General features: G+C 37.3%; 1 protein-coding gene and 1 long non-coding RNA gene across 2 annotated transcripts; one reads left to right on the top strand and one right to left on the bottom strand.

The window, feature by feature from the left end:
• The first annotated feature begins 356 nt into the window (after positions 1-356).
• Positions 357-14,887, top strand: LOC103712444. The gene is made up of 3 exons (XM_017844128.3): positions 357-907; positions 8,556-8,653; positions 13,911-14,887. Exons 1-3 carry the CDS (start codon positions 752-754, stop codon positions 14,452-14,454), a joined length of 798 nt encoding a protein of 265 aa, XP_017699617.2. The 5' UTR covers positions 357-751; the 3' UTR covers positions 14,455-14,887.
• An 852-nt stretch (positions 14,888-15,739) lies between these two features.
• LOC103712446 lies at positions 15,740-17,158 on the bottom strand. Its single transcript, XR_005510962.1, has 2 exons — positions 16,956-17,158; positions 15,740-16,075 (listed from the first exon to the last, which is right to left on the bottom strand). It is a non-coding gene; the product is annotated as an uncharacterized LOC103712446 (long non-coding RNA).
• Positions 17,159-19,279: the final 2,121 nt, after the last annotated feature.

Genomic DNA, 19,279 nt, shown 5'->3' with positions numbered 1-19,279 from the left:
TATATATATATATCCTCTTAAACACTCATTTTACTCTTTTATTTTTTATTCTTATTTTTGCATATGTATCTATATTATTTAATGTCGTTAAAAAATTAACAATTTTAAATTAAAATAATTAAAATATTTTTAACGAATAAATGTAAAAAAATATGCATAATAATGGTCGTAATGAAAAACAAAAATATAATTTCAAAATTTTATTTTATTTTTAATTAAAATAAATATGATTTTTATTGAGAAGAACAATTATATACAAAAATAGTATTTATAAAAATACAGCAATAAATATAAATTTTATAAAATATTTAAGTAAATTTAAATTTGTAAAAAAATATTCACACAAAAAAACTCTTAAATTTTAGCCAAGTACATGCATGGTATGCACGTGGCACCGTGGAATGCTGTATAATTGTGGATAGCCGTCCATTTTTTGATGGTGAAGATAGACGGCGATCCAGAGATGCAGAGTATTCTGTGGTCCACAACCCGCACCGCAAAGGTCCTAATTGAAAATTTTTTCCCTAATAGCTTTGATAGTGAATATTATTAGACTAATACTAACAGAAAAATAATGGTATTGGTAGTAAATTAAGTTGATTAAACCTGAACTTTTTTGACCGTCATATGTTTAACATGGAGGCCCCCCGGAGCGGTACCGAGAGAGATGCTTTTCCTCTCTCTCTCCTTTTTTTCCCTCCTTTATATATTTTGGTACTGAGTCACGAGAGACGGGAAGAAGAGCGGCGAGATGGGAGGCGGGGGCGGGGAGGCGGCGGCGTCGGCGGCAGCGAGCGCGTGTTCGTCGTCGCCGTCGGTGGCGTCGCCGAACGGGAAGAGGGGGAGAGATCCGGAGGATGAGGTCTACCTCGACAACTTCCATTCCCACAAGCGTTATCTTAGCGAGGTTTGTATTTCGTCGCCGAATCTTCTTCTTCGTCTTCTTCTTTTTAAAGAAAAAAAGGAATTTACGTAATGCTTTGGGATTTTGCGCTTGGATTTGGTTTTCGTTTTTCTTTCAATAGGGCGGAATTTTGTTTATTTGGATTAAAAAAAGTAAAGCATTTATCTTTTTTGGTTTGGGATTCTATTCTTAAGCGGTTTTGTTAATGGAGAAAAATTAACATCTAACTGCTGCCCAAATTTTTATCACAATGATGAAAGGAAATATATTCTGAGTATTTGTTCTTCCTCAAGGAAGTCGGATTTTGTTTGTATTGCTGAAATTAGTACAATATATATATATATATATATATATATATATATATATATATATATATATATATATATATATATATATTGTAGAAACATCTATAAATAGGATCATGAACCAATCATGAAAGGAAGCATACCTGGATCCATAAGCAATCTGATGAACGATCAAGTCCTTCGTATCTCCCTCTTGGCCCTGCGTTAATGACACCCACGATGGCTGGTTCTATGTCGATCAATAGGCAGAGGGTGAGACCCATAAGCCTTATCCTTCCATCAAGGATTAAGGGAGTTTCCACTTCTCTAGGAGTCAGTTACGGGATTCATTCTGTAACTGACCACGTTGTGGTCATGTGGGTCAAAACCCAACATTCTCCCACTTGGCCCATATGACCATACTTTAGTTAGAATGATATAAACATTAGGCGCGCATCATTCTAATCCATAGTCACTTGGGTCATCATAATACCATAATTAAACAACTTACTAATGCGAGTCAAGGCGGTTCCACATCAACATAATGACATAGTTCCTTCCAAGTACTACAACACTAGCAAATTATTTAACCACAGTCCATAAATGAGAAGTATCTTTAATGGTCAAACATTATGTCTTTGTCAGAGACAATTCCTGTAATCATACATTCAAACCCATACATGTACATATATTTGAAGAACAGGAAAAACAGAAACATAATCAATTATATCTAAGTGTCGAAGAAATAAACATAATACAATTCTCAATTAATATCATGGATTACAACTAAGACCCATTCTTTCAACATGCTCTTTAAAAGTCTTCGGTTGTAAACCTTTCGTCAAAGGATCTGCAATCATGAGCTCTGTCCTCATATTTTCTATAGACACATTTTGTTTCTGAACTTCCTCCTTGACAACAAAATATTTAAGTTCGATGTGCTTGGCACCATTAGAATATTTGTCGTTTCTGGAGAAATGGACGGCTGCAGTATTGTCACAAAAGATTCTCAGCGGCCTGACAATAGAGTCGACAATCCCAAGTCCCGAGATAAAGTTACGCAGCCACAAACTATGAACCGTGGCCTCAAAGCATGCCACAAATTCTGCTTCCATGGTGGACGAAGCAGTGCTTGTCTGTTTGGCACTTTTCCATGAGATTGCTCCTCCAGCTAATAGGAACAAATAGCCAAACGTTGACTTTCTACTATCCACACATCCAGCAAAGTCTGAATCCGAATAGCCAATCACCTCAAGACTATCTGACTTTCTATATGTAAGCATGTAATTCTTTGTTCCTTGCAAGTATCTCATCACCTTCTTTGCAGCTTTCCAGTGATCCATCCCTGGATTACTTTGGTATCTTCCTAGCATTCCAACTGCAAAACTGATGTCCGGTCTGGTACAGGTCTGAGCGTACATCAAGCTACCAACTGCAGAAGCATAAGGTATATTTTCCATCTGCTTACGTTCCAATTCATTCTGTGGGCATTGCATGAGACTAAATTTATCCCCTTTCTGAATTGGAACAACACTGGCTGAACAATTCTCCATACCAAATCTCTCTAGAACTCTGTCTATATATGCCTTTTGAGACAACCCTAACAATCCACGTGATCGATCACGAAATATTTCAATGCCTATCACGTAGGTTGCCTCATTCATATCTTTCATTTCAAAGTTCTTTGAGAGAAAAACCTTAGTTTCATACAATAAGCCAAGATCACTACTGGCAAGCAATATATCATCAACATATAGGACCAAAAAGATAAACTTGCTCCCACTGACCTTCAGGTATATACACCGATCAACAGTGTTTTCCTTAAAACCGAAGGAAGTGATGGTATCATTGAACTTGCGATACCATTGTCGGAAAGCTTGTTTAAGACCATATATTGACTTCTTTAATTTGCAAACCATGTGTTCTTTTCCCTTTAATGGAAAACCTTCGGGCTGGTCCATATAGACTTCTTCATCTAAACTCCCATTCAGAAAAGCAGTTTTTACATCCATTTGGTGCAACTCTAAATCATAATGTGCAACCAAAGCCATAATGATTCTAAATGAGTCCTTTTTAGATACAGGAGAAAAGGTCTCTTTATAATCAATGCCTCCTTTCTGAGTGAAACCTTTGGCCACCAGTCTGGCTTTATGTCGTTCAACATTACCCTTTGAGTCGAGCTTGGTCTTAAAGACCCACTTACACCCAACTGTTTTACAACCTTCGGGCAAATCAACAACATCCCAGACTTCATTCTGATCCATTGATTTTAACTCATCTTTCATGGCATCAATCCATTTAGTCGAATCAATACTTTCTATGGCTTGTTTAAAAGAAACCGGATCTTTTCTTGTCCCTATATCAAAATCAAATTCTTGTAGATAAACCATATAATCATTTGGAATGGCAGATCTTCTTTCTCTTTGAGATCTCTTTAATGTCATCCCTTGTGGTTCTTCTACAACTTGTTCAGTGATGATAACTTCATTATGGAGTGTTTGATCATTAATTTGTTGTTCATTGTTATTAAATTGTGTGACAACTGTAGGAACAACAATTTTCTTAGAAGTCATGGGTAAAGGAACTTGCACCCTAACTTCTTGAATTTTCACATTTTGTGGTTTATCACTCCTACTGGTTTCACCATTCTCAATGAATTTGACATTACCGGTCTCTATAATTCTCGTACTATGGTTAGGACAGTAAATCCTATACCCTTTGGATTTTTCGGGATAACCTATAAAGTATCCACTAATCGTTCTAAAATCCAATTTCTTTTCATGTGGATTATAAATTCTGGCCTCCGCCGGACAACCCCAAACATGCAGGTGTCTTAAACTCGGTTTCCTTCCTGTCCATAACTCAAAAGGAGTTTTTGGAACTGCCTTACTAGGAACCCGGTTTAATATGTATACAGCGGTCTTAAGGGCTTCCATCCACAACGATATGGGTAACGGAAAATTACTTAACATACTCCTAACCATATCCATAAGTGTACGATTACGCCTTTCAGCTACTCCATTCTGCTGTGGCGTTCCCGGCATAGTGTATTGAGCACGTATGCCATGCTTTTCTAAGAGTTTAGCAAATGGGCCAGGGTGTTGTCCTGTTTCATCATACCTACCATAATATTCACCACCTCTATCAGACCTGACAATTTTCACCTTTCTATCTAATTGTCTTTCAACCTCAGTAATGTATAACTCTAGGACATCCACTGCCTGAGATTTTTCATGCAACAAATAGACATAACCATAACGTGAAAAATCATCAATAAAGGTGATAAAATACTTCTCTCCACCAAATGATGGAGAGTCAAAAGGCCCACAAATGTCTGTATGGATAATTTCAAGAAGTTCTTCACTTCTTGTGGCAACTTTCTTTGTGTGTTTGGTTTGCTTTCCCTTAATGCAGTCTACACACATACCGAGATCAGTAAAGTCTAAGTTTGACAAAATCTCATCCTTTACTAATCTCTCTAATCTTTCTTTGGATATATGACCCAATCTTTTATGCCCCAAGTTAGAAGATCTTTCATTTATCATATTTCGTTTAATTCAAATATTACGATGCAAGGTCATAAGAGTTTCAGCAAAATGATTATCAAGATTCACTTTATATAAGCCATCACACAAAACACCAGAACCAAGGAAGACATTGTCTTTGAAAAGACGCAAACTACCATTCCCAATTTTAAAGAAATATCCTTCAACATCAAGTTTAGAAACAGAAATTAAATTTCTAGAAATAGAAGGAACATAAAGAGTCTGAAGCAAATCTAAATGACAACCAGTATTTAAAAGCAAACGATAGGTTCCAACAGCTGTTACAGGAACTCTAACCCCATTCTCCAAAACGATAAAACTCTCATTTGGATCTTGCATCTGGGTTGTAAGGAATCCCTGCATCGTATTTGAAACATGAACATTAGAACCTGAGTCAAACCACCAAGTATTAGAAGGAACTTCAGTAAGGTTTGATTCAAAACATACATAAGCCAAAGGCTTACCTTTCTTTTCAAACCATGCCTTGCGTTTATGGCAGTCCTTCTGATAGTGTCCCAATTTCTTGCAAAAATGGCATCTATCTTTGTTTTGTTTCTTCTTATGAACCTCGGTATCATGATGAGGCTCTTTACCCTTGGATGGTCCACTCTTCATGCCCTTTCTTGGCTCCATGACTTACAAGATTGACAGAATGATATCCTTGTTGCTTAAGTCTTGTCTCCTCTTGTACAAGCATACTGGTCAATTCATTCACATTCCACTTATCCTTAATAGTGTTATAGTGAATTTGAAATGATCCAAATTGAGGAGGCAAGGAGTTCAAAATAAATTGAACTAAAAAGGATTCATTCACATCCATCCCAAGAGCCTTCAGCTTAGCAGCTATATTTGTCATTTCAAGGATATGCTCATGCATCCCACAAGTACCATCAAATTTCATGGTGGTAAGTTTAGCCATTAATGTCCCAGCCAGAGACTTATCAGCAGATCGGAAACGTTCTTCCACAGTTTTCAATAATGCTTGAGCACTGTCACATTCAGGAAGCGTTGACTTGATATTGTTCGCTATACTCATCTGCATAAACATAATGCTCAATCTGTTCGATCTTTCCCAAGTCTTATAAAAAGATCTTTCTTCCGAGCTGCTCAAATCAGTAATGTCAGCCGGTTTCTCAGATCGGAGTGCTAAATCAAGATCCAGAACACCTAGGTGAAACTGGACTTGTTCATTCCACTCTGAAAAATTAGATCCATTAAAGATCGTAACAGATGAAGCTTGCGAATGAAGCGAAACAGGAATAGATACTGCAATAAGAAAATTAACAATAAGAAAATGCTTACAACATTAACACTTTGAGTTAGCAATAATGATGAATAACATAAACAGTATTACCATAATACACCTTTGGGTTGTAATTATGAAACACTAAATTACTATTATGGTGATTCTCAATTCACCTAGGAATAATTAATGATATAGGTCCAAAATTCAAATAGGTCTGTTGCCTTTGAGCATCCAAAACCTATTAAATCAAGAATACTCATTAATTATCCTAACTCAGCAAATCAATCATTTGAAAGTGGTGCACCTTTGGGCCAATCCATAATATCTCATGATTGAAAAACTGTAAGTCATAATTTGCAAAGTCATTATCTTAATACCTGGGATTAGAGTATTTGATGACTTGATGTCTATTAAACATTCTAGTTGGGTTACTTTGGCAACTACCAAACTATTTCATAATATAGACATCAAATTAAAATAATGACATTGCACATAATTGACAATTCATAATATGACAAATTAAAATAAAACATGTATTTAATATTTTACTAATCTATACAATCAGTACATATGCCATATCATGCTATCAAGTATACTAAAATGTAAAATAAATGACAATTTTTTATCACATTACCCTACAAGGACCTCTGCATAAATAATATGTTTTATAGGGACTAAATTAACATATTTTGAGGACCTCTAAATAAGTGATATGCTTTACAGGGACTAAATCAAAATATTTTGTTTCTTATAGCCCTGGAAGGATGTCAGCATAAATAAAATGTTTTACAGGGTCTTAACAGAGACAATTTCATCTTTTAACAGCCCTCTAAGGATTTCAGTATAAATAAAATATTTAACAGGGACTTAATAGAAACATTTTCATCTTTTAACAGCCCTCTAAGACTTCAATATAAATAGAATGTTTTACAGGTACTTAACAGAAACATTTTCATTCTTTTTTAACATCCTGGAAGGGCTGTATGCATAAATAAAATGTTCCATAGGGGCTTAACTGAAAATTCCTCTTTTATTGGTCAAACGAATTCGGGTTTCGGATCGAAACCCAAACACCCGAACCCGTTATGCCTGTTATGCCCCTTTTAAATATGCAGACGGGTTACCTATTCCGGGTTCGGGTCGAAACCCATGCCCGAAACCCGTTAGAGCATAAATTAACCCTTTTTTTTTTTAAATGGGAAGAGGAGACGGGTCGGCCCGACCCGTCTTCTTCCTCTTTTAGCGGCGGGCTAGGGTTCCGCCGAACCCAGCCCGCCTGCCTCCGGTCTCCGGGCGGCGAGCGCGCCGCCTCCTTCCGGTGGACTCGCCGCCCGATGGCGAGCCCACCGACGGTCGCACGCCAGCAGGGGCACGCCGACGGGTTGGGGTTCCGCCGAACCCAACTCGTCGGCCCTTAGGAGCGGCGATCGGCGTTCATGCCGCCTGCCGCCGGATGCAACGCCGCCCGACGACGACTACCCGGGCGATCGAGTCGCCCGCAGGAATCCGCCGCCCGACGGTGATCATCCGGTAAGTTTGTCATCCTTTTTTTTTTTGTGTGTGTGTAATGGAGGCCATGGCCGGCGGTTGCGCCGGATCCTTTGATGGCTCTCGGCGCCACATGCCGGCCAGATCCGGCATTGGGATGGGAAGGAAGCCATATGCCATATGCCGACCAGATCCGGCATTGGAATGGGAAGTTTTGCCGGCCATCACAGGGTCGGACCATCCCATTGCCAAGTCCCTGCGGCCGTGGAGGACTATCCATAGACTGTCAAAAATGGGCCTTTTACCATGATCTAGTTCTACCCTTTACAGTGATCTGGTTCTAGGATGAACCAGGCTCTGATACCACATGTAGAAACATCTATAAATAGGATCATGAACCAATCATGAAAGGAAGCATACCTGGATCCATAAGCAATCTGATGAACGATCAAGTCCTTCTTCGTATCTCCCTCTTGGCCCTGCGTTAATGACACCCACGATGGCTGGTTCTATGTCGATCAATAGGCAGAGGGTGAGACCCATAAGCCTTATCCTTCCATCAAGGATTAAGGGAGTTTCCACTTCTCTAGGAGTCAGTTACGGGATTCATTCTGTAACTGACCACGTTGTGGTCATGTGGGTCAAAACCCAACATATATATCATTCTACAGCCGCGAAGCTTTTTTTCTTTTTCTCTTATGTGGTTTAGAGTTTTGTTTGGTTGATGGATGATCTACGAATGTTTTAAAAAAAATTGATCTTTGGTAGAGTATAAAATTAATGCTTTAGTGCTTGTAGGTTTGTTCTTACTTCCCCTGTCGACCATGGTAGATCGATTATGTTTGCTTCAACATTTTGGTTTTCTTCATTGTCCAAGTTCAGTATTTTGCCTCTCTTCTATTTCACTCAATGTAGAATATATTACCTGAAGGAATAAGAGAGAGAAGTTGATGAGCTTAATTAATTAATTAATTAATTATATTCTGTTTCCTATAAAAGTTTTATCTTTTTTACTTCGAAGAGATCGTCTTTTGGACCTGTTAATTCATAGTTGGATGATGATGATTGGTTATTTTATTGTGGTTTAGATAATGGCTTCCAGTATGAATGGATTGTCAGTGGGGGATTCCCTCCCTGAGAATCTCATGGAATCCCCAGCAAGATCTGAAAGCATATGTTACCCCAGGTATGCTTAATATTTTATCCTTCATATTTAGTTGGCTATTCTATATTCTTTTCCATACCAAGGCTTCCAAGTCCAAGAATATATAAAAAGAATATCTAAACATTATCTCTTACTTTATGAACGGTGTCATAATGTCAGAGTATATAAGGGTACAACAAGAACAATTACTGTAATTTCATGGAAGCTGTTGTTCATTATCTTCTTGATTGATATTGTATATACCATCGTAAATAAATGTACGGAAATAAGATATAGGCTGTCGTTCTCATCTCTTTTTTTCCATCACATGAACAAGTCTTGTTCTTTGTTTTCTTTCCTTTTCTTTTTCCACTTCTGATGTATAATTTATTTCTTCTCCATGTACCCAGCAGACATGATTTAATTACATTATAGAAGCCATTGACTTGCATAGCTAATAAATTTATTGTCTTAACTCTGACAATATGTACCCCACAAAGGGATGGATTTATCAAATTTCTAACCAGTGCACCACTCTTTTCTTCAGCCTTGAGAGCACTTACAGCAAATCAAAGCCCCCCTTCACACTGCTTCTTCCACTTCTATGGAGCAACATTAGTATTTTAATTTATTATATATAGCTGTTTTGCAATACAATGTGAACTGATCTGCATCTTATATAATCTTAAGTTGGGCAATAGTTTTTTTGCTCTGTATGTATGTATATGTTCGATCATTTTAGGTACATATGCACGTGTATTTGTGGCATCTCTATTAATTTCCTATTATTTATGCTTGATCTTAATCGTTTTCTTTGCTGTTCAGGTTGCGGCTGAATACAAGGGCCCATTACTTCTAATCCTAGAATCTGAACTCTAAAACACAAAATGTTTCCCAATTTCTTGGATTCATCCTCCCCTCCATGACATCAAGGTTTTCATTCCAGCCAAGCAGCCAATATAATAGAGAAAAAATTGCGGCCCCTATTATCTTGGACAATATAAACGAATAAATTTCATGGTAATGGCCAAGACAATATAAACATATTGGCTGATTTTTTAAATGCATTTTGCCTCAGGTTATTTAATTAGTAAATTTCAAAATCAATGCTTAAAAAGGATTGCTAATCTTGGATTTACCATATTAATTGATTTTTCAATATCTAGGTTCTAAAATATTGGTTGGGATCTCGGAAAATCTTGGATCTTTCCAAACTCTCCAACATCCATCTTGGTCAAGATAAACTACGATCTCGGTTCATGTCGGTCTCGGTCATCCACCAAGATGACTGTCATCTCATTTTTTAAAAGCCTTACATGATGTTAAAGCAATGATCACAATAGATTTCTGAATCTGGCTTGTTCAAAAAGAGGAAGAGATGGAAAATAAGAGGACAGGAATGTGAGTATGCATGTCAATTGGTGAAATTGGATTTTTGGATCCAAAAGAAACCATGGGGAGTTGGTGTATCCATGCATGCACCTCTTTGAGTCTTCATGTAATGTCTAGAGAGAAATGAATGGTGCTTTGTGGGAGAATGGACTGTTGTAGAGTTAGAGAGGGAGACGGAGGGAGATAAGAGGTCTTTTCATATTAGGTTTTGCTTTAGGGTTTTACATATAGAATGATATTTATGTACCCTTTCTTGTTGCCGATCCTCGGATTGTTGATGTAGATTCCCTCCATTCCGGGACCAGACCCCTAACCAAGTCGGTCAAGGCCTAGACTTGCTACTTGAGCCAGTTGAATTGCTTGATAGTCACCGGCGCTCGGAACGACGACGACAACAGTGGTGTTGACAATCGTGATTGGGGAGGTTGGATTCCCTCTGGGAACCATGGGACGTAATGGGAGACATGTCAGGGAGGTTTCTCCTTCTATGTGGCATGGCTTTTCATCCGCTTTCCCACCAACAGTCCCAAGCTACTGTCTTGCAGATCCACAGAGGCGATCCACATAAGTGGTTCGAGGATCGGCAATAACACCCTTGTTAGTATTATTTTCAACATGAGATCTGCTAGGGCTATTTATAGGGTTTGTTTGAGAGTGAAAATATGTTTAGCATTTGGATGCAAAACTTTCAAGCCTTAATTTTCAGTCCCAAGCTCAGCCATAAGCCTTTTGAATCTTGGCCCCAAGCTCAAATTTTTCAGATTGGGTCTTTTGGTGGATCAAGCCTGCCTGGTCCATTAGCACTCTTATTGGAAACCTGCACAGTCGTCATTTATTTGAGATTCTGACAATTAGATTGTTGATATCTTGGGTAGCAAGAGGTGGTTGAGTTCTGGGTTGAGAGGAAATGATACCCACATTGATCATATTTCCTTCAATGAAATTGATAATCTCGTATGGTATCTGCATTTGATTTAAGGTCATTGCGGGAAAGTCTGTAACTATTTTAAGAAACAATTTATTGGTCGTCTGCATGTTTGGGTTGCTTGGTTATCTACAGGAATGCATTTTCAGTATTGCTGATTCTTTTGCATTTAATGAGAATTTGGATGGCTTTGCCAATTGTGGTTAAATGCCCAAAGTGAGACATTTGGTAAGAGTACCTAGGAAGGAGGTTAAAAGAATGGAACTATATATGATTAATAAGAGTATGGAGTTAAGAATAGTGTAAACATTGTGGAATCAGAATCCAGAACTACTTATATATATAGCTAATGTCTAAAAGTTTGGCATGGTGATGAGCTGCCCGGTTTTCATTTTCTTCTCTTGAGATTTGGGAGCGTTGTTCTCATTTAGAGCGTTAATACATCATAGTAAAGGATGCAAACAGGTTAGCTGTTCAAATAGTTAAGAAAGGTGATCGACTTTATTGACCATAAAACAATATTTATTGAATATGAGTGCTTCTACATCAATATGGGGAAAAGATCATGGAGAAATATACTTGTTTCTACAATAACGAAGGTGCAGAATATATTCTGTTGAAAAATTATGTGACCACCCATATCATACCCTCTGGAGGCATTTTGCAAGTCTACTTGCATGATGCAGGGTTCTTTATCATGTATTGGCCAATACCTGTTGGTAACTATAGATTGTTCCTGCTTTTATCACTAAAATATTTGGTGGTCGTCGTGAATTAGTAATTTGTCAAGTTAGGTTCAACTTTCCACCTTTACTCCCTGAGACATATCTGAAAGTCATTGAACAAGCTACAGAGAGAGAGAGAGAGAGAGAGAGAGAGAGAGAGAGAGAGAGAGAGGATTCTCTTAAGGTTCAAGACTGCACATAGATTTTGTGTTCTGTCACATGAAAATGCTAGGGTTTTTATTCCTAGAATCAAGAAAACATGTTGAATAAGCCTTCATTCTTATACTCTTCAATAAGTCCATGGATTAATGGTCAAATCATGGACAGGGTTTAGGAATTTTAGATGAACATTTTTTCCTTCTTTTTACCTTAAAATTCCACAATTCTGTAGATTGACCTTGTGTAAAGTCATCCAATTGTTTGTGAAATATAATTGCTTGATGGGTTGTCTGCAGACTCCATTAATGTATATAATTTTTACATAAAGTATTGATTAATAAAATAAGGCCAGACATATTAATAAGATTTCATCTTTAAATGCTTGTTCTTTATTTTACTTTTGGACTGGTTAGTTCTATGCAATGTTAATTGCGTTGGTTTGGGTTAGATTTCTTTAAGTGATAGAACTTCATGTCTTATACTTCATCAACACTTCAAGTTATGTTTAATTTTATGTAAGTTGTGGGGTCAAAACTTCTTATCTTAAAGTCTGAAAAATTTCTAACTCCTCCTAGATAACAACTTAAAGCAAACAAAGTTTTAGCCTTTTTGGCAGATATTTTTCCTTTGGCATATGCTGGGCAGTGTTATGTATTTTTTTTTTTGTCAGCATGTGAATGTCAACATGGTATAATACAGTGTATATATGATGCTAGCATGATTAGACATAAAAAGCCTTGGTTTGTGATGTATCTTTATATGGAGTCCCTATTGGTGAAAGGGTACCTGTGGACCTTCTCTACAGAATATTTTTATAATGGGCCATAGTGTCTATCCTTGGAGAATGTGAGGACTATACTCAAGTTTATATGTTTATTAATGATGACCACCTCACTATTTGTCGCTTCTAGAGGCCATGACAAAGATGAAATAACTTTAAGCATCACGTAATGTTTGCAAAATGAAGGGTTTGATGATGTGAAAAAGTCGTTAATACTTGATCATGGAATTAGTTGCATAATGATCTCATTGTTGGTTTACATTTATAAGATGTATGTTTCAGTAGCTTTATCATGAGCTACTACAGTTTGAGGTAAAGTCTCATAGGATGTTTTATGAATTGGAGCCGAAGGATGAGCCATAAAGATGGCTTGTGCACATGGTCTTGGCATCAGTAAGATAGATTTTTCTTCATTCAGTAAAACGAGCACATGGTTCAAGTTTTATAGTCATCCTAATGGAGAACAAGATAACGGAGAGAGATTATTTCAGATGATACTGTTTTGTGCATTAGAGTCTGGAGTACTCATTGAGGAAACGTTCTTATTTGTGTATGTCTTAAGTAAGAGAAGTAAATTCATACTTATTGTAATAGAATAGGTTATAGCTGTAATTGAAATGGAAGGCTTGTTTCTAGTTACAATTAAGGGAATCATGTTGACTGTTGAGTCTCAGTCAATCAGTTTTTTGCAGTCCACTATTTTGTTTGTCTGGAAAAGATGTTTTTGGGGAAATTGTTTTGATCTTCAAAAAGAATATTGGAGTTGCAATATCATGGAGGCTGTTAGATTTTTGGTATTTCTTTCAGTTATATTCTCATTACAATTCTTATTTAGTTGCCTTTTAGACAATCTATATTGTATGATGTTGTTGTGTGTATACTTCTCAATTTTTGTTATTTTTAATTGTAGAATGTTGCATACCATGCTCAGTAAACATGCAATTTTTTTCCTTTTTGTTCTTAATATTTTTATGGACAATTCTTTGGGAATAAGTCTTGGTTAAGTTGGGCTAATATATGATTTTGCTGAAGCAGATGGTAGCTAAAGTTTGTGTCCTAAGATTTTCAGGAAAAGCTTCAATTTTGCATACAGTGGTGGACGATTTGGACTATGATAATTTCATGTTATCTACTGCTAAAAGTTGTATCCTAAGGTTTTCAGGAAAAGCTTCAATCCATCTCACAATGATGGACCATTTTGACTCCGCTAATTTTATGTTATCTAGTCTTGATAGTCCTCAACAGAAGCAGCCTACTGCAGTTACAGTAGCTTTATATGAATTCCTGCACATATGACTGACTTATCCTCTACTTCAGGGATGAGATTGCCTCACAGTACTCTCCAATGTCAGAAGATTCAGATGATTCCCGATACTGCGAAACCCCATTAAACACCACCGCCATCCAGTCTGATGTCATGAGTAACCCTACCAGTCCAGTTTCTCCCCACAGGCATCAGAAAGTGACGGTGTTCTCTTCTTCCAATCCTTACCCTCTTCCTAGCTGTACCCTTGCCTCTGTTGTCTGCTCCCATCCACGCCACCAACGTGGATCAGACTCAGAAGGTCGCTTCCCATCTTCACCAAATGATGTGTGCCACACAGCAGACCTCAGACGGGCTGCGCTGTTGAGATCGGTGCAGATGAGAGCACAGCCTCATTGCCCACCTGCATATGAGTTGCCTTTTAATGGCGGGCAAGAGAATATTCAGAGTGTAGAAGATGGGGAAGACCGGTCCTTCTCATGTATTAAAACTCTAGATGATGAAACTGGTTATCAAAGCCCGGAACCTGAAGCAGATTTCATTGAGGATTGCTCATCGATGGAGGGTCTCTCAGAGTCGAAGCTTAGCCAAGTGTAAATATCATGTGGTGTTATTCAGGCATGGGAAGTTTAGAGAGTATGTGGAAGAGAAGGCACTGAAGGAAAATGGTGTCGTAAAATGGATCAACAGTTCAGCTTGTTCCAAGAGATGATGCAGATATTTCTCTTGGACTCATGGACTCGCCAGAATTCTCTTGTACATCTGGAGGGAGGCGTGTTGATCCTTTTTCTTTTTTATTTGTACAAATCTACATGCTAACTTTTGGAGCCAAAGGAATGCTCTTGAACTTTGCTTGATTGTTAAAATTGCTCGACATGCAGGAACTAGGTCAAGTATTCCTTTATGAGGTGCCACTGCCCTTTAAAATTCAGATGCAAGTTAGTTCTGATATCACTTGAACAAAATATTCAGGTTTGCTGGCTTGTGTAGGTTTTGCTGTTTTTAGAGCATGAATATCAAATGTCCCCAAGTGGTTCATCATTTGTGAATTTGGTGGCAATATTATGTATCTAGTGTCATTATTTTATAAATTTTGTTTTATTTGTCCATTTAAGCTTGCCAATCGAAGTATTAATTTAGTACAAGCCAAAAGCCTTGTGTGTCTGGAAGTGCATCTGGTTAATTTAGAGAGCTTCTGGTAGGTGACTCATCCAAGTCATAACAGCTTGCACTAGTGATAATTTCGGTTCGCCGGTGGGGGCTATATTTTGGTATACGTGAAGTTTTGGAATCCCATGTCACAAGTCCCAGCAACGTTCAGATGATACTTCTAAATGGATTTTGAAGAATATTACAATTTTTTTTCCAGCTTCAGCATTGCTTTAGAGCATTGGATTGAATGAGGTGCTTTTCTTTTCCTTCTCTCTGAAGTAACTTGATACACCTCATATTGACTAGAGGCCTAACAGCACTGTGCTTGGGTACTACCATTACCTTATTATTGTCCACCTCGCTGGGAAGTATTCATCTGGACTTGCAAGGATCTGGCACCAGCAGAAACAAAGATCCAAGATGTCAACAATCTTCAATAATCTCTTTTATTACACATCGAAAACTTCTAAGATCACCCGCAATTAAACAAATTGGTTTCGGTCACCATGGTGAGAAATTTTTCCCTTTTGTTTCCTTTTACTTGATTACCCACTTCACATGTTCTCCATCTATTGTGTCACCAACAATATCTGGACTCTTGGGGGAGGTGGAATCATGGTGACTAAACCATAAGTAAGCATATCAACAAGTTGTATGAGCAGGTCATTTATCAACAACCATGCCATCTAAACTTTCTTTCAGCACCAACCACCATGTCCGCAAACATTTTCAGTATCAACAAGCTTTCATTCAGTGAAAACAGTGAAAACCTAGAAAGAGTTCAATTGAACTTTAATATCAGTATGCACAGGCTAGGACCAGAGTGCAATCTTTGCCACAGTAAGATGGCTAGAGGCCTCGAAAAAACCAAGTCATTTAAGGTTCTTCCATGCAAAATTAGGCTGTTGATGCCATCCCTTGTTAAAAGGAAATATACATCATTAGGAGGCCAGAATGACTACATATTTCTATCTTCTTGGATCAAGTCCAGCCCCGATGCATCAAAGGAACAGGTTCTTGAATTTGCCATTTGCAGCTGGCAATAGCCCATTATATGCTAAGGTATCTGCAAGAGAGAGAAAAAAAAACTTTTTGAGACAGAAAAAATAACACGAGATTTTTTTTTTAAAAAAAATTAAGATAACTCATATGCTAAGAGAATGATCTATAGTGTAAGCAAAGTTTAAATTTTGGTGAATTTTCACTGCCTGAATAGCAAGTAAAGACTAAGAAATCACAATGACTTTTTAACCAAACAGATACTAATTCTGACAAAGTATCTGATCGTAGCTGCAACCAACATAAGAGATCCAATAGTATGTAGAAAAGGACATTTCCTTATTATTTTTTATTTTAAAATTTTATGGAAGTACTTAGCTCCTTGCTTATCTCCATTAAGCAAGATAATTTTGAAAAAATATATAGTATAAGAAAATCCATGCTCCAGTTAAGGATGAAGATGTAAGGTTGCTCTCATAGCTGTTAATTTAGAAAGAAGAAGGCATATGTTAAAGGGACCAATACGAAATTCATATGGAAAACTAACTAATAAGTCTATTTTCTATAGATAGAATGTCATGTAAAGGGAACCTTCATATATCAGTTTAATTTTAAACAAACAGTTGACTAAGAAAAGTTCCAGCAACCACCATGGATGAATGCCACTTTTGTTGTTTTCATAAACGAATTCAATATATAGGACCAAAGGTACCTAGTAAGATTAACAATTGGTCATTTCTTTGTTCTTTTTATTTTCCTTCCTTTCAATAATCAACCTATGCTCATTTCTCATCCCAATCAGAATAATGTGGAAAATGTCAGTAGAAATAATAAACAATAATGTTGACATACCAAGGATTTGAAGGTTTCAGGAGCACAGAGGGATAAAAAAAAGAGGGACAGAGTAAGCAAATAAAACATTAAAAGAGCAGCTCAAAGTAAATTACCAAATGTATCACCGAAGTCAGTGCAAATTTCAGCACGAATTGATTGATTTCCATCAGCAATACCAATAACCTCGACAAAATGTGACAGAGGGAAGGCTGTGAGAAACCTTTACAGTTAACTGACCCCCCATCAGTTGATTGCCCTATGGTGAGGCCCACCTTCATTTCGCATAACTTGAACCACTGCCCGAACCCCCCCCCCCCCCCCCCCCGCCCCCTACCCGTCCACTGGTACATCTTCAGAAGCTCTGCATTCACGAAAACGGCAGGGCTGGATGTATCCCATTATCCTGCAAAGCATGTTAGGCAAAATTGAAAATGCTTCAAACTTCAGGTATTAAATTTTGATGCTCAACAATTGCATACCAAATGCTTGATGTCAGTAACTTTAAGTCCCCCTTACTGGAAATATATTTAGTAACAGTAAAGAAACAAAAAGAATAATCACTGAGATAGACAAGGCAGCTTGCAGAGATAGCTAAAGCAAAGGACAGAAAAAACACATTGCTAATAAAAAAGCACTCTCAGTAAAAAATCCTATACGGACACTAAGAATTCAAGTCAAATAACAGATGTTTGATCACTTTTCATAGATATACCTTAGAAGCTAGTCATAAAGATTCCTTCTGTGAAAGAACTAGATTAATGTTCTATTCATTCACAGATAAAAGTGTTCTGACCCTTGTGTCGCGATGCATATCATTCTCAGATAAAGTGTTCTGACCCTTGTGTCGCGATGCATAACATAACACTGCAAAATATGATTCCCCTTGACAGTTGACAGACCTATACAGCAATGGTCACTCAATTGCAGAGGAGTTATTGTGAGATTTGGCTAAAAATCACTAACACTTATCCTAACTAATATTTTCTCTAATGCCCGAAACATGAAGACTGTAATGAACATTACCCTTATGTTGTGAAAACATATCACCACAAAATTTGATAACCTGGACAGTCCTATACAGCAATTGTCACTCAACTGCTAAGGGATTGTTGCAAGAACAGCTAAAGATCACTCACACTTCTTCTAATAATAGTTCTCTCTATGCCCCAATTATAAAGACAATAATGGAACAGTTATAGTTAGATTAATGTAACCAGATATAAAATAAACGTCGGAGGACATCACCTTGTAAATTATTTACAGCTATGCTTAATGAATATGAACAAAACTCGCAAAGTGGAGTGACAATGTCTTAACATTTCAACAGCTCATATAATTCTTTTTACACATGCAATTTGATAATATATAATCGTGTAGGATGACCATGTTAAATACACTTATAATGGCATTCTGTTGCTCTTATAATTGCAAGCTCAACCTCCACCAAAATTAATATTTGTATCAGAAGCACGGGCAGCATCAACTAGTCTACTGCAATGTTGCAGTGAAGTTGACATCGCCTGGCAGCAAATGATGTCCAATGATAGTAAAATAATGGCATTATTTGATTATTTCACTGCTTAGAAATCAAATATTCCTTCCAGAGCTGATATGGAGATTTTTTTGAGAAGGATGAGAACCAAAAAGATGATTTGAATATAAGAAACAATGTTTCAAGTGGAGGAACACAGAAAATATCCAAAATAGTCACTATTCATGCCATATAACAGCCATTGTAACAGGATAGCAGCTAACTTCCAGCCATTTATATTATCCATCATGTATACAATACAAAGTAATGAATAATGACTGTTATTCTAAATTTCTTCAAACAGTCAGATCAAGAGAAATATAACGTATAGATCTTTTTTCATCAAAATTTTTGGCATCAGAGAGTTTTAATTCAATGAAAGAACAGAACATATCCGTTCTTAAACCACAACAATACTAAAATCAACAAAAACAAATGTTTAACAACACGTATTATAAGAAAAAAAGGAGCGGTTATGGCGCATCACATCACATATAATGGGTCCAATCCAGGGATAAAACAAAGAAAAGAAAAAAAAAATCACAAGAACTGACCTAAATAGATATGTTTTGGTACCAAGAAACATTTTTTTTCCTCTAAAAGGAACAATTTAGAGATTGTAAAATGTTTCACGGAGAGAAGGAAAGATGCTCAAATTTCGATAGAGACAAAATTAGAAAGCTGCATGGGGGAGAAACAGATCAATACTTGTAGATGGGTCGAAACCCTCAAGCGCGATCGGAAGAAAAGAGCGGAGAAGGGTTTTGAACTTTTGATGAAGTTAGGTTTGACGTTTGCGCCGCGAATGCAGCCAGGGAATCAATCGAAAGGTTTTCGTCATTCGGCGCCGCTTGGTCCGCCTAGGGTTCGGGTTTCGCGCCATAATATGGCTTTCGCGCGGTCGGC

The sequence above is a fragment of the Phoenix dactylifera genome, chromosome 1 (genome assembly GCF_009389715.1).
Source record: "Phoenix dactylifera cultivar Barhee BC4 chromosome 1, palm_55x_up_171113_PBpolish2nd_filt_p, whole genome shotgun sequence".
Classification (NCBI taxonomy): Eukaryota; Viridiplantae; Streptophyta; class Magnoliopsida; order Arecales; family Arecaceae; genus Phoenix; species Phoenix dactylifera.
This window is presented reverse-complemented; position numbering and strand designations above follow the sequence as displayed.